Source organism: Seriola dumerili, unplaced genomic scaffold, assembly GCF_002260705.1.
Source record: "Seriola dumerili isolate Sdu_G_001 unplaced genomic scaffold, Sdu_1.0 BDQW01000108.1, whole genome shotgun sequence".
NCBI lineage: Eukaryota > Metazoa > Chordata > Actinopteri > Carangiformes > Carangidae > Seriola > Seriola dumerili.
This window is the reverse complement of record NW_019174363.1, coordinates 230,318-244,759: the sequence shown is the minus strand read 5'-3', so window position 1 is coordinate 244,759 and position 14,442 is coordinate 230,318. Positions and strand designations below refer to the sequence as shown.

General features: G+C 38.1%; 1 protein-coding gene across 1 annotated transcript in view; it reads right to left on the bottom strand.

Moving 5' to 3' along the window:
• The window catches only part of LOC111222791 (thrombospondin type-1 domain-containing protein 7A-like), a 227,496-nt gene that overhangs the window by 42,122 nt on the left and 170,932 nt on the right, over window positions 1–14,442 (bottom strand). The window contains exons 13-18 of the mRNA XM_022746644.1: window positions 7,976–8,170; window positions 7,402–7,668; window positions 2,460–2,638; window positions 2,236–2,241; window positions 1,800–1,933; window positions 19–172 (exon numbers count right to left, since the gene is read on the bottom strand). Of these exons, the coding sequence (XP_022602365.1) occupies window positions 19–172; window positions 1,800–1,933; window positions 2,236–2,241; window positions 2,460–2,638; window positions 7,402–7,668; window positions 7,976–8,170 (935 nt within the window). The remainder of the gene's footprint in view (window positions 1–18; window positions 173–1,799; window positions 1,934–2,235; window positions 2,242–2,459; window positions 2,639–7,401; window positions 7,669–7,975; window positions 8,171–14,442) is intronic.

Genomic DNA, 14,442 nt, shown 5'->3' with positions numbered 1-14,442 from the left:
GTAATATACGATTCTTACCAGTGCACATAGACTCCAGGCTTCCCAGTCTGATAGCACACAGTCCTCGGGGCAGGGCAGCCGGCTGTTGCGGGCCCCCAGAGGCATCTCCTCTGGGTCACACAAGTAGTCCTCCACTTGCTCAGAGGGTCCATCTATTGTGTTCAGCATGCACCTGGAAGAAAGGATCAGAAGGCTAAGAGTTAGTCTATTTCTACTCCCATCAATCTGTGACAGGCGTTATACCCGCAGCTATCTTCATGATCAAGTGGTGATCAATAGGAAGGGTGAAAACACTGCTAGTCCATCTCTGAAAAATTATATTTCTGAATGTAATCAACCTACAGGATAAAGTGTCAGTGCATTACTATGTTGAACTTGTTAACAATGTTGCTGAAACACCATAAGAAGTTATGTTGGCCGAGCACCAAAGGGTGCGAGGACCCTATTGAAATTGTAGTGTTTATTATTCTTTCTCAATAAAAATGTATTGCTTTTTTGAGGGCCTAAACATGCTTGCAAGCTTATGAAAATTTGCACATGCATCTTGAGTCTTGCACATCGGTGTGGCAAAATGACTCAATAGCACCCCCTAAAAAAATTTATCTCTGGGTTTCAAGTACATGTATGAAATTTGATAGACATATGTAACATAACAAGACAAAAAAAAAAGCTTCTTACACTCTTAGCTTAAACCCATCAGGAAGTCAGCAAATTTGAATTTAATCTGCAATTTAGGAACATCATTTTGATATTTCCAAACTGCCACAAACTTTATATGTTTGATAAGAGTCTGGGCTTGAACACATCTACATGCCAATATTCAGTTACAAAGCGCCCTCTTGTGGCAATAGGAAATGTCATTTTTCACACTTCCTAAAGTTAACCACACCCACCAACAGCCCATGGCAGCATGGCAAATTTCGATGTTTTGCCATGAAAAATCAACTTGTCATAACTCCAGCACGCATTGTCCAAACTGCCCCTTTACATGTTTGATAAGGGTCCTGGCCTGAACACATCTTCTTGCCCTTATTTAGTAATACTCATAGCTCCATCTAATGGCAAAATGAAACATCATTCTACTCTCTGATTTACTCCTCCTAACAGGTTGACTAGACCCTCCTCAAAATTGGTCAGAAGGAAGTTGTTGTAACTCAATTATACATTGTCCAATCTGCCTCAAATTTGGTCAGAAAATAGTTCTGCATATATAGATATGCAATATTGTGAAAATTCTTAGTTTCATCACAAGAAATAATGCAAAGAAACATGCAATACACGTTGTCCATTGTCACACACAGTTTAAGCAAGAAATCTTAACTTGTGTGTGCAGTGTCCGGCGGTTGCTACGATGTGTGGCTGCTTAAATTGGCCTACTGCAAGCACCCCAAAGGTGCACAGGAATGCAAGGGCCCGCTCAACATTGCTTGCAGCTTTAATTATTATTATCATTATCATTATCATTATCATTATTATTGCCTGGCTGCTGAGTTTAGGCTGTTAAGGCTTGACAGTGGAGGCTGCTCATGTAAGAAGCTGGCCTGCAAGCTCCAGAGATAACCAGCCAGTCTTGCCTGGCTTGTGGTTTTCACATCTCTGAAAACATCAAACTACATTTTCAAGTAGGCATTATTTTAGATAAGTCAGTGACATGAAATGTTTCATTTAAACAGTTGTAAACTGTGTTACACAAAGTTCACACAAATTGCTTCCAAAGCATTTTTGATAAAATGCGTCCGTGGCATAACTGGCTAATGTGTAGCTTTGAATTGCGCATTTCAATCAGTATATCATCTTACCTGACTTTCCTGGTCTGAACACCTTCACCACAGTTGTCCTTCAGATCCACATTGCTGACTTTCCATACACTCCAAGGCTCTGCCACCCAGACGTACTGTCCACAGTCACTGAGGCACGGCACCACTTCATACACCTGACACATACAAACACCACGGTTACCAGAGATTATCTCACAAGGGAAATGTGTAGTTCAGCAACAAGAACTGTGTAAACTGAATTTTGAGTGTGTTTTCAGATCTGGAACTTAATTACTTAAATTAAAAAAATAAATTAAAATTCATTGGACTTTACCAATAACAATATGACTTAAGGTAAAATCTAAATTTTAATTTATAATTTCTTCTAAATTCTAAATAAATGTCATAAAAAGGGTAAAAAAACAAACAAAAAAAACCCAAACATAAATCAATCAAAAAGAATCATCAGTGTAGTTACCTGAGCCTGTGGATGGAATTCATTCACCAAAGAAGAGAAAGGAACAACAGAACAAAGGTCATTCCAATTATTGTGGGAATTAACAACGGCAGGAATTGAACAAATATACATTGATGGTAATATTGATTATAATAAATGAAACATCCATTCCCATACAAACAAGCATTAAACTGTAGCTTTTGCCTAAACATTAACCACCCAATTTAAAGTGAGATCTTTCTCACCTGGTTGACATGGTCAAGTTTAGGACATGGCCTCCCGCCGTTATAGGGCTTTTCTCTAAGCCACTTGGAGCGAACTTTGACACCACTACCACAGGACTTGCTGCAACGCGACCAGTTGGACCACTCACTTAGTTTGCAGTCAGATGGACAGGGGATGATGCAAGCCTCCTCGATATATCCTGTAACCAATTACATAAAAAAAGCACCAATACACATTGATGAGCATCTACAGACAAGGAGAGACTAGAAAAGTAAAACACTGAGTAAATTCACATTGTAAAAGAGATGTTTTAATATTTTGTTATGGATGCATATTATGTTTGTCTGGTTTTTCTGGTATCACTACAGAAACAGACTCATCAAACATTTAAACCTAGAGTCCGTAAATTTCTGCCTCTAGGTCTCTCAATCAAAACAATAACAGAAGAATTTTACTGATGCTGCACGGAGGACTGAGACGTCTGATAACTTCAGATCCAGACATCCGATTACTTAAATCCTTTATCAGGTTAAAATACGTAGTTGAAAACCACCAAAGTGTATGTGACTTAGAATTAGATAAAGGTGAATTTTGAGCATTTGGCAGGAAACCACAATACCAGCATGTACATAGATATGATGTCACTGACAGGTGACCAAATTGCACATACAGTTATCATGATTAAGATTTCTCTAGTTTGAGAATTGATGGAAACATCAATTAGATGCAGGTCTAGTTTTTACATTTTAATGTTACATATTTTAACTTTAACTTAAAGCAATAGTTGGACATTTTGGAAATCATGCTTATTTGCTCTCTTTCAAAGAGTGAGATGAAAGGAAACAGCTAGTCTAGCTCTGACCACAATTAAAAATACACCTACAAACTTCTACAGCTCAGTATTTAACACATTGCAACTTCCTTATAGGGGTGTATGAAAAGAGATGACAGTGATATGTGATGGAATTATTTCTTGATGAATAATGGCCGAATGCACTGACTGTGCACAGCTTTTGGAGTCTTATTGTCCAATTGCCTTTGCAAGGTTTAGTACTATCATGTCTCTCTAGAGACCAAAATGGTTCTCACCGACCGTATGGAGCCACCTCTCTAACCAGAGACACTGCACTGAAGTGCTGGGCATGATTCCCCTAAACCCACCCAACTGCATTTTTGTTTGTGTCCAGATTAAAACACATGATAGAACTTGTTAAGCAGTGATTGAGAGGTATTGGTGGGAGAAGTTTTTTAAACTTTGTTTTAATAGGCTAACCATATCCTGACAGCTCTGTACTTAGCCTATTTATCTTGTGTCAGTGTAAAGTGTAACTGTCAGAAAAGAAAGTTAAGCAGCTGTTGAACAATTCCTTCAAACATTGATGGTAGTTGGATGCTCATTTTTTGGAAAAAAGTTTTTTTCTCATGGTTAGATTCACTTAAAGTATTTTTCAGAAACTCACACAATTCTAGCTGTTGGGACAAGAGTCAGAAAGTGGTTGGTGACAGTGATTAGTGCAGTGTCACCAGTAACGGGTTAGGATTAGGAAGCTGAGTCGAAAGTTGAGCTCTCTATTCTTTTGATCTACATTTCAGCCCTTATCTAGGTCATGATATTTAGATAATGACCAAAAAAATGAGATCACAGAGAAGCAGTAAACCAAGATGTGTTTTTTCTCAGGGTGTCTGGCTCAACCCTGGAAAAAACTCAAGCATTTGGTAGGAGCCCCTGACAAGAATCTGACAAGGAAGCCTTCTTGTACCTACACCACTAGGTTTTTGGGTCATACCCAACAACAGCAGACCTCAGGGCAGACAAAGAACACATGCTTGAGGATTACATGTCTCATCTGGTCAGGGAACCTCTTGGGATCCAACAGCAAGAGTAGGGAAATGTGACTAGGGAGAAGGACATTATGGTTGCCTTGCTTAGTCTGCTGCAAACACAACTTTGACCCAGAGAAGTGGTGGAAAATGGATGTAAAATGATAATGACAACAACATGGAGAAGGCCCTTGTACTGAATTCCACTAAAATAGCTCCCACTATGATAAAATGAGTCACAAAACATGTAACATTTTCAGATTATGGATGTATCAGTGATTTTTACAATCTACCTGCAAGTTAGCGTCACATATCTGTTCATAAATCCAGCTCTGATTGAAAGCAAAAAACTACAGCTACAGCTGTTCTCTAAACGTTGTCAAGAGGAATTATGGGAAAAGGTCCAGGCAACAAATCCATCACTGAAGTTGAAACACCAAAAGGTGAACACATAAGAAAACAAAATGAATAACTATAGGATCTGAAATTGCAGTGCATGATCACCCAAGGTAGATTTTTTGACAATATCTTGACTGCACAGACTGAACTAACCTGTGTAAGGATGAATGGACTAGTGGTCAACTCACTGCTGCTGACTCCAGACTCACCCATGAAGTCCTTTCCCCTGACACTGATAAACAAACCTAGCATCACTAATCTCCAGCTGTAATATCAGCAGGAAGGAGCAGGGAATTACAATGTTTCTTAGACAATACTCTCTGGCATTATACAGCCAATCAAAGACTCGTAAATCAGAGAGAAACCAAGTAGCAGTACCAACTCTGAGCCCAATATCTTATTACAGTTAGAGCTTGTTATCATCAAGCAGCCCCATCCCAGGAGGAAAAAATTGACTCGCAATGAGACTGGTTTCTGAATGAGCAAACACAGACAAGCTCGTTCCCAAGTGCATTGATGTGTTCTGTATTTTCCCAGGATTGAGATGCAGAATATGACAGCACTGTGAATATTGAATATACTTTGGAATGTGAATACAGCTCACAGAAATGTAACCTGACAGATTTGGGCTGCTGGCAGCAAAAAGAGCTCTGATTTGTCCTAACTCACTTTGATAAAAGGTAACACTCAATGACCCTGAGCTGGGTAACCTGTGATCAATCTTAGAACTTGACTGATCCCAAATATTTGGACGGGATTGCTTGTTGAAGAAAAATTGTACTCTACTTTACCTATTTTGGTGGGTTTGCTTTGAGCCTGCCTAAAATTAATGTCACGGTGGAGACAATTCAGGTCTCCAGCTGTGTCTTATTTCAGGGTCTGTCTTCTTTGAAGTCCACGTTAAGACGAGTACCATCAACCATTCTTCGTAGCTATACCAAAACAGGTTGCCAGTGCCTTCAAAAACAATGTGAGCCTCACAAAAATGATACATATGAACATTTTCTGGTCTGACACCTCTACCAGGTGTCAGAAGATTAGAAAACTAAAACTATGTTTTATTGTTGTCAGGGTTAATAACTAATGGAATGAGACAGGGTGTCAACCAATGTCTCTAAAGTCTGATGTTTCAAATGCCCAAACATCAACTTCATTCTCTGTGGCAAGATCTGACAATTTCCACCTTGTAATGAAAACGCAAACGTAGATTGTTTCAGGCATTTGAACAAATGAGCAGTACTGTCACTATTCCTGCTGAGGGCATATACATTACTCATAACTACTTGGCAAAACTAATCCAGATATGTTCAGGACAATAAGTGCATCATTTGTGAGTGTGCAAAACATATAGCACACTGGTCAGCTGTTTACACTGTAGTTCTTTTGGATAATCTTTTGTAGCTTAAAGTGAGACTGTAACTTTTGCTTAACATCAGCTCCTGTAGCCACAAGGGACAGTTACAGGTTAGTGGCGTACACGAAGACATAGTAGAAGAACTGTTAAACCACCAAACTGGCTCAGTAGTCTATGTTAGCTACTGGTCATGGCAGATCAGGTAAGCCATGCAGGAGCTATACTGTATTGAACAGAATGTTTTATTCCTTATATAATTCAACTTTTTGTGTTACATTGTCTTGGTACATCGGTGTAAATATGGAAGTCAGGCATAACCTTTGATTTTTGTTTAGCCTGGAAGTTGTTTAATACATACAGGTTGTTACAATCATTGTTACAATGCATTCTTTGACAGACACACTGCAAAAACTCAAAATCTTACCAAGTATATTTTTCTAATTTCTAGTCAAAATATCTCATCACACTTAATATAAGACAAAATCACCTAAAGAGTAAGATTTAAGTGAGATAAAGGAGCTTGTTTTTAGACAGTGTATCTTGAATATCTTGCTAAGTGAAACAGTCTTGAAAACATCTTGTTTTGAGTCATATCTCAGATGAGATACAAGCTTTTTTGACATGTCATTAGGTTTTTAAGCAGCTGTGTTATTTGTAAAAGATGAATCGTCTTGTTTCAAGAAATTTTTCTGTCTTATAAGAAGTAGTTAATGTCTTGAATCTAGTAGGTGAATGTCTTGAATCTAGAACAGTATTACTTTTGTAGAGTTTACAATAAGGTAAATGCACTTGAGATGATGACAGGATGGTAAATTATGGCTTATTATGGCAAAAGAGCACTGCCTAATACGAGTCAGGAATGCTAACTTCAAGACATTTTGTCTCAAAATGCCAGTTTCTAATCTTATTTCAAGTAGGTGGTGGACTTAAATCTAGAACAGTGTCACAATTATAGAACTAAAAATTAGTTAAATACACTTGAAACAAACAGGATGACAAAAACTTTTGAGGGGAAAATACTATTTTTGCGCATCACAAGCTTATTATGAGACACAAAACATCAGAATACTAGTAAAATATAGCTAAAAGTGAGTTTTCCCAGCTAATTTCAAGATCACTCTTATCCTGTAAGGATTAAATATAATGTCTTATTTCAAGAAATCTTACCAAGAGAATTTTCACTTGTTCCATTGGCAGATTTTTTGCTTATTACAAGCAAAAAATATGTGTTAAAGTAAAATGCTGTAACTCATAAGCTTGCTTGAATTTACAACTGGGATTTGATCATTTGTCAGCAATTCCAAGAAAACTTTCTGGTTTCAAATTGAATATGTCTGTCTGGGGTTCCTAAAAGATTCACAGAGTTATTTGAGCATTGTGAAACTCACCATGGCTGTTGCAGCGAGAGGTCTCCACTATGCGGTTGTCCTGGTCATAGCAGACCATGGCCTGGTAACGATATCCTTGGCCACACTCCTTGATGTCGCCTTGGACCTTCATGCCTGGTTGACCCTCCATGCGGCTGCCCTCAGATAGGATACAGTCCGACCAGTTGCCAACAGGCTGTGCGTTGTATTTGTTACATGGGCAGTACTGAGTCTCGCTCAGGGGATACATCTGGTGGTTCTTACACTGGTCACGCTTTTTGCTTTTGCCTGCAAAAAACCCATTAAGTATTAACATATCTAAGACTTTGCCACATGTTGAATCATATTTGTTGAACAAGGCATCAATCCCCCACATGCTACACTAGGATTGGGCATTGGTTGTACTAGGAGACTTGCTTGATTTGGGCATTTCAGGAATTTAAATATTGAAGAGAACAGGCACATTTGGGGCGTCTCAGTCAACTTTACACATAGTAAAAGTAAAAACTGAAAATCAGTTTTTCACATCCACTGATCTTAATCTAAAAGTTGACATAATCTAGAAGGCAGCTTGAAGTTACAGACTGTCACTCACCCACTAGTATCCTCTTGCGGGTCCTGACACCTACACAGTCAGCTGTGCAGGAGGAAAACTTGGACCAGCTGCTGAGTTGACAGTCTTCCTGGCAGGGCAGCTGGCAGGGCTGGATGAGAGGCGGCATGGAGCTGGCAAACTTAAAACAAGCTTCAATGTCTGCCTGCCCACCGTCCTGCTTCCGACACGAAACAGCTACAGGGGAAGGGAATGATGCATTTTCTGGGTCAGGGTCAGCTTGTCTAAATGATGATTAATAGATGAAAATCATCTGTGTCCACAGTAGATTGTTGGGTCTGATATTGCATCCTCCATATTAGCTGATGAAAATCATAACTGTCCTACTTTTGCAGGGCTGATTGATGTTTTTATCACCTAAAGAGTAATTAAACCTAGGCCAGTAGTCCTGTTTGTACTGCCACCTCTGTTACTGCTTCACTGTACAGTGTGCAGTATTCACATTTACTTAATTTTTACCACAGGTTTTGTTTGGAAAATGTTCATCTGGAAAGTAACAATAGCCTTCAAATAACTGAAGTGAAGTAAAAACTACATTCCGTTTCTTAAACTGTCGTGGAGCAGATGTTTAAAATATCTTACAATGGAAATGCTCAAGTAAAGTACAAGTTCCTAAAATTTGTAATTAAGTATAGACTTGAGTAAATGTACTTTGTTACAATCCATGGCTACACTCCACACATACCACCTAATCCAAATGTAAAGGTGTGTGTGATAAACCAATCCAACAAACTTTCAAGCCACAAACTCACAGAGGTAACCAGAGCAATGAACATACAAGATTTAGAGAGTTGCTCTTAAATGATCTGAGGGAGTTTACACTACACTAGACCTGTTTACACTTTCTTGGCTTGAGTCTTCTCAGCGTAACACAAACACACTGCAGGCCGGTTAGATGGCTTAAAATTGGCCTTAGTCAAGCTGCCCCATAGTAAAGAAGACATGGCTGACAATATGTTTACAGTAAAAACACCAATATCAATTGTTATCATTTCAGGGCATTCCTTAGTCTTCCTCACTTACACCCACAACATGAAAAGCACACCCACAGACACAAACACATTCATGCGAAATACTAGAATTAAGGGCTGTAAATGACACACGTTGTATTGAATGAGTGGGTGAACAGTAAGAGGCTTATATTGAATTGTCTCTGTCCAGTTCAGAGTATACCATTACAGGTAATGGTACATAATGACAAGAGCCTTCCGAGATGGAAGAGCAGGATGCTCATTATTGGAATTAGAGAAAGGCCTCTGTCTCTCAAACTTTAAGAGAGTCTGAGTGTGTGTACTGATAAAAAGTTAAATGTCTACCTGAATTCTCACTCAGCAACTTCTATTTATTTCAGTTCAACAAATAATATTCTACAGAACTGTTCAATAACAGCACAGGCACATGTCTGTTTGGGGCAGTCCATGAGTCCAAGTGTCCATACAATGTCTGTGTTCAGTTTCCATGTACGGAAATGGGTGGTGTATTTCGTCATCCAGTGCAGAGCATAAAAATATTATCTTCATTTCGATAATAATGATGATTGGGAGATAACATATAATGTTATTATTCAAATAAGGACAAGAAGGAAAAATAAGGTGACAAATTGTAAATTAATATATAAATATATATATATATATATATATATATATATATAAATACTAAGCATATAGACATCTACACAAACTTATTCACACATAAAACACAGAAAAATAAAATTTACACGTATACAAGTATATGTACATGTATGCATACGTACCCATCTATGTACAAATGTTGATACGCATACAAAAATTACATGATGAATTAATGATGAATTAAATCTTTTTTTCACATCGGTTGAAAAAGAATGTATATATTGGGGACCATTTGGCCAAAAAGTTCTCAGTTTTTAATGTTAGCTTTGCAGTTATGAATACATATTATAGACTTCTTCAACTCTTTTTTCCATTGTGTCATCATGGGGGATTGTGGTTTTAGCCAACAGACAGTTATCATCTTCTTGGCAATTAGAAGGACTCTTAATAATAAAATCTTATTTTTATCTTCTATATTTTGTGGTAAGATACCTAATATAAAGTAAGATGGTTCTAGGGGCAATTCTATATTTAAAACATTTTTTTTATTTTTTTTTTGTTTTGCCAGTAGTCTAATAACTTAGTACAGTCCTAGAAAATGTGGGTGTGGTCTCCTATCAGGCCACAGCCCCTCCAGCTTTGATTGGGGGTGTTAACAGCGTGGGTCAGCGTGTGACATGTGACCCCCAAGGTTGTCACCAAACAAAACCAGATCTCTGGCCCTCTTCTCTCTCTCTTCTCCCTCGGCTTGCTCTGGAGAGCAGCTCCACCTCTCTCCTCTCGGTTCTTCAAAGGGCAACAAGGCCCCAGCCCAGGTCAGCTCTGCTTCCTGAGAAACCAGCTCTCTCGCCGGCCCGCTACCAGCAGCCTGCAACCGCTCTTCTCCTCAAGAGCAGCGACCTGCTTCGGATTAACTGTGAGTGAACCAAATCCTCTTCAGAATCAGCAGCTACGACACAAGGCCAGCTGGTTTTCCAAGCAACAGGAGTCGTAGCAGAGCATGGAACAGCTAACTCTGTGAGGAGAACAAAGGAGATAACCGCAAAGCAACACAGCCAGACAGGACTTTACTCCACCAGGAAACCTCCCAACTCACTGGACTTTACACCAACACTGGAAAGGACCTCTTTGCTTGTTCCAAGGACTGGGTAACGTTAACTGACTGGGCCTAACCTTTCCCAGCACAGCATAGCACAGCAGAGCATAACTAAGCAACAGAAGTCTTAACTTTGTTAATGTACCTGTTGATTGATGTCTTGTTGTTGTAATGTTTGCTTAGGTTGTGGTCAGTCATACAGTTAATCGAGTACTTGTATGTTCACACACATAGCAGTACGTCTCAGTTCTAGAACCTGCATGAAGCTAACCACCCCCCTCTAACCTGGTACCTTTAGATTACATGAGCTAGGCTAACAAAGAAACTCACACCTTCCCTCTCACACACCCCAGGTGGTCCAGCGGCCATTTTGAGTAGTTTCTTTGTTTACCGCCATCTTGTGTAGTCTTCTTTGTTCAGGTCATGTGGTCACAGTGACCACTTTGAATCGGCCATCTTGCCTTTGTTTGTGTCCCCACAGACACACACACATACCCCTACACACACACATACACACACCTGTATATACTAGATTAGACACTGTGTTTTACTCTGCTCCATTGTAAATAAATGCCTTTAAGTATAACTACTGGTGTGTTTAATGTTGCACAAGTGTGAATATTGACAACCTCTACTTTGTAGAATTCCAATCCTTAAACTTTAATTTACTGTTGATTTGGTTATAGTTAGTAAGCTAATGGTTAATCAGAGTTCCAGATTAATGGTAATAAATTGAGACTAAAACCATATTGGCTATTTTGCCTATTAGTTTAGGCTGGTGCCCCATGAACTTTAATTAATTTTAAAGTTATTATTTAATATTAATATTTTTAATACTAATATTTTCTCAATTTATGATAGCCAATAAATTGATAAACAACCGAAATCCAACATATTTGGTGTCCAGCTCATGAGGTAGAGCTCAGACCCAACAATCTCTAGTTCCCATTTCTCCTTGATATCCAAACTGTTATCCTTTGATTCGTCTCGTAATATTTTGTAAATATGTGATATCATCTTCTTTTTAATAGTTCCTCTAATTGTTAACATAATAAAAATCTCTATATTGGATGATAAGGCACAGAATTTATTCCACTCTTTGTGTATCTGTAAATAATGTCTAAGCTGGGTTAGAAGACTGTATTTGTGTTTAAATTGTTGAAATGACATTAGATGTCCTCCATCAAACAGCTGACCCAACACAATCAAACCCTTTTCTTCCGATTTTTTAAATTCTGTTTCTAGTTTAGATGGGAGACGGTCATTTATGTGCAATCTTCATTGCTCTTTTTATTGATGAGGGGAGTCTTAATTTCATTCTCCATTTTGACCATGTTTTTAGAGTGTTTTTTATCCAAACGTTATTGATTTTTTTTTATTCTCCAGGTATCTTGATTTAAGAATGGGCCTGTGTCCAAAGGCATATTTAGGGAATCACTATCATCTATTCCAACCCATAAGGTATCTTTATCTTGGGTTACCAATGCTACCATTTATCTGAGCTGGGCTGCCCAATAATACTTTTTCAGATTTGGTAGGTCCAGGCTCCCATTTTCTTTTGAGTCTTTTCAGTTTAATACTGGGTCTTTTATTTTGCCAAATAAATTTAGATAACCATTCATTGATTCTTAATTGATTGTTTTGAATGTGGATATGGGGACCTCTAGTAAACATAAAGAGCAGCCTTGGTAATTTGTTCATGGGAAGGATTTCCAATCTTTTGAGGTCGTTCTTTATTTCACAAAGTAGTTTACCATAATTAGCCTTCAGCAACTGTGATGTGTCAGAGGTAAGGACGATTCCTAGGTATCTAAAGCCACAGTTAGAGAGGCAAAATTTAAAATTTTCTGCTAATTGTTGAGGCCAGTGCCCAACTAACATCATTGCCTCAGACTTTGATTCATTAATTTGGTAGCCTTAGAGTTCTCCACATTCTTTTAAAGTTCTAATAAATGCAGGGACAGAGGTGACCGGATCACTGATATATGTGAAGATGTCATCAGCATACAATGATATTGTATGTTCTGTCAGACCATCGTCTTTCATAACAATATTTTTATTTTGCCTTATTAATCCTGCTAGGGGCCCAGTATTTATTGCAAATGGCAAGGGACTGAGGCATTCTCCTTGTCTGATCCCTCTTTTCAGATAGAAAAATTCAGAGCAGCAAACATTCACTCTCACACATGAATTTTATGTAGAAAGTACCAGTTTCAAGTGTCAAATACCTTCTGTGCATTATAACTAATTAACACAGAATGTTGGTTGTTTTTCTTGGCACATGTTATGATATTTAGTGGTCACCTTATGTTATTGGTTCCTTGTCAGCTGGGAATAAAAACTGTCTAATCTGGGTTAATCAATTTTGCTATAAATTTTTGCATCCTTTTTGCCATGATATTAGTAAGTACTTTCAAGTCATTAAACTAATAGGTCGGTAGCCCTCACAGAGGATACAGCCTTTGCCCTCCGTTTGAATTACAGATATAATGGCCTCTGACCATGAATTTGGTAGGTCCATTTTAGACAACACATAATCAAAAACTTGAGTTACAATTGGTGCTAGATCATCAATGAAACATTTATACAATTCTCCGAGTAGTCCATCTGTCCCTGGGGATTTATTGGTTTTTAGTTTTTTAATGGAATCCCATATTTCATTTTCTGTAATATCTGATACCATTTCAGCTTCTGACAGAGAAGGTAAACATAGGCTGGCAAGTAAGGGTTCAGTTTTACTACGAACTGTTTGTGGTTCAGGGTTTTCATACAGATTTTTATAGAAAGATGCAAAAGCATCCACTATTTCTTTTTGATGAGATACTTTTTTTTTTAAATCTTGTGCCACCGTTACATTAGTCAGTAAAGAGACATTAAGTCTCCAATATCTGAAAAACCTTTACCTTTACCTAGATCAATACTTAACATGACTTGGGCATGGTCACTCAATATATAATAATATATTTTCTTCCTTTAAGTATGATGATTCAGTCCACAGACATTGTAAGTTGTTACAGTCAAATTGTTCATGTGACTTTGGTAAAAGTATTGTTGTCATTGAATCTTCTTCTCATTTTAGTTTTGAGGTATAGAAGAATGCCCTTGTAGAAAATCTGAGATACAACATATGACTGCACATCTGACATGATATAAAGAAGAGAACTTTTATACACTAATAAGCCTGAACTGACTTCCAAACACCAAACTGATTGAACTAATATCTAACTTAGCTATGAGTTGTGACAAAAACCTCTCAGGGTAACACACACAGAACTACAGCAACTATTTAACAACAAGTTGCTTGATTAGAGTTTCTTGGTTAAAAATAAATAAATAAATAAACGAAGATATATAGAAAGAAGAAAAAAGCAAGAATCCTTCTCCTTCTTCATCTGAAGGGGAAAATCCCTCTTGTTCTCACCCTTTTCCTTATTATGAAAACAAGGCAATCTAGGCCTATAAGGTAGGCTTGACTCCCAACCAGTAATTTAAAAGAGTCTTGTCAGTTTACATCTCTACGTCATCTGCTATTCAATATTCACTTTGAACGAAAACCTGCAAGTCTGCACTTGTCATCATTGATAGTCCTGATGCCATGTCCCATAGATCACGCAGCAGTTTCTGTAGCTTTTCCCGTTCCTCCACCGTAACATGAATTCCCGTCTGTCTGAGGACCGGGGCTGCATCTGCAAGTGTTGTGAAGGTCTTCACGCCAGATTTCCAAATTAATTTTCAACTGGGCATGGAAAGTTAACTGGGCTTTCACTCTTTTCTCCCAAAGT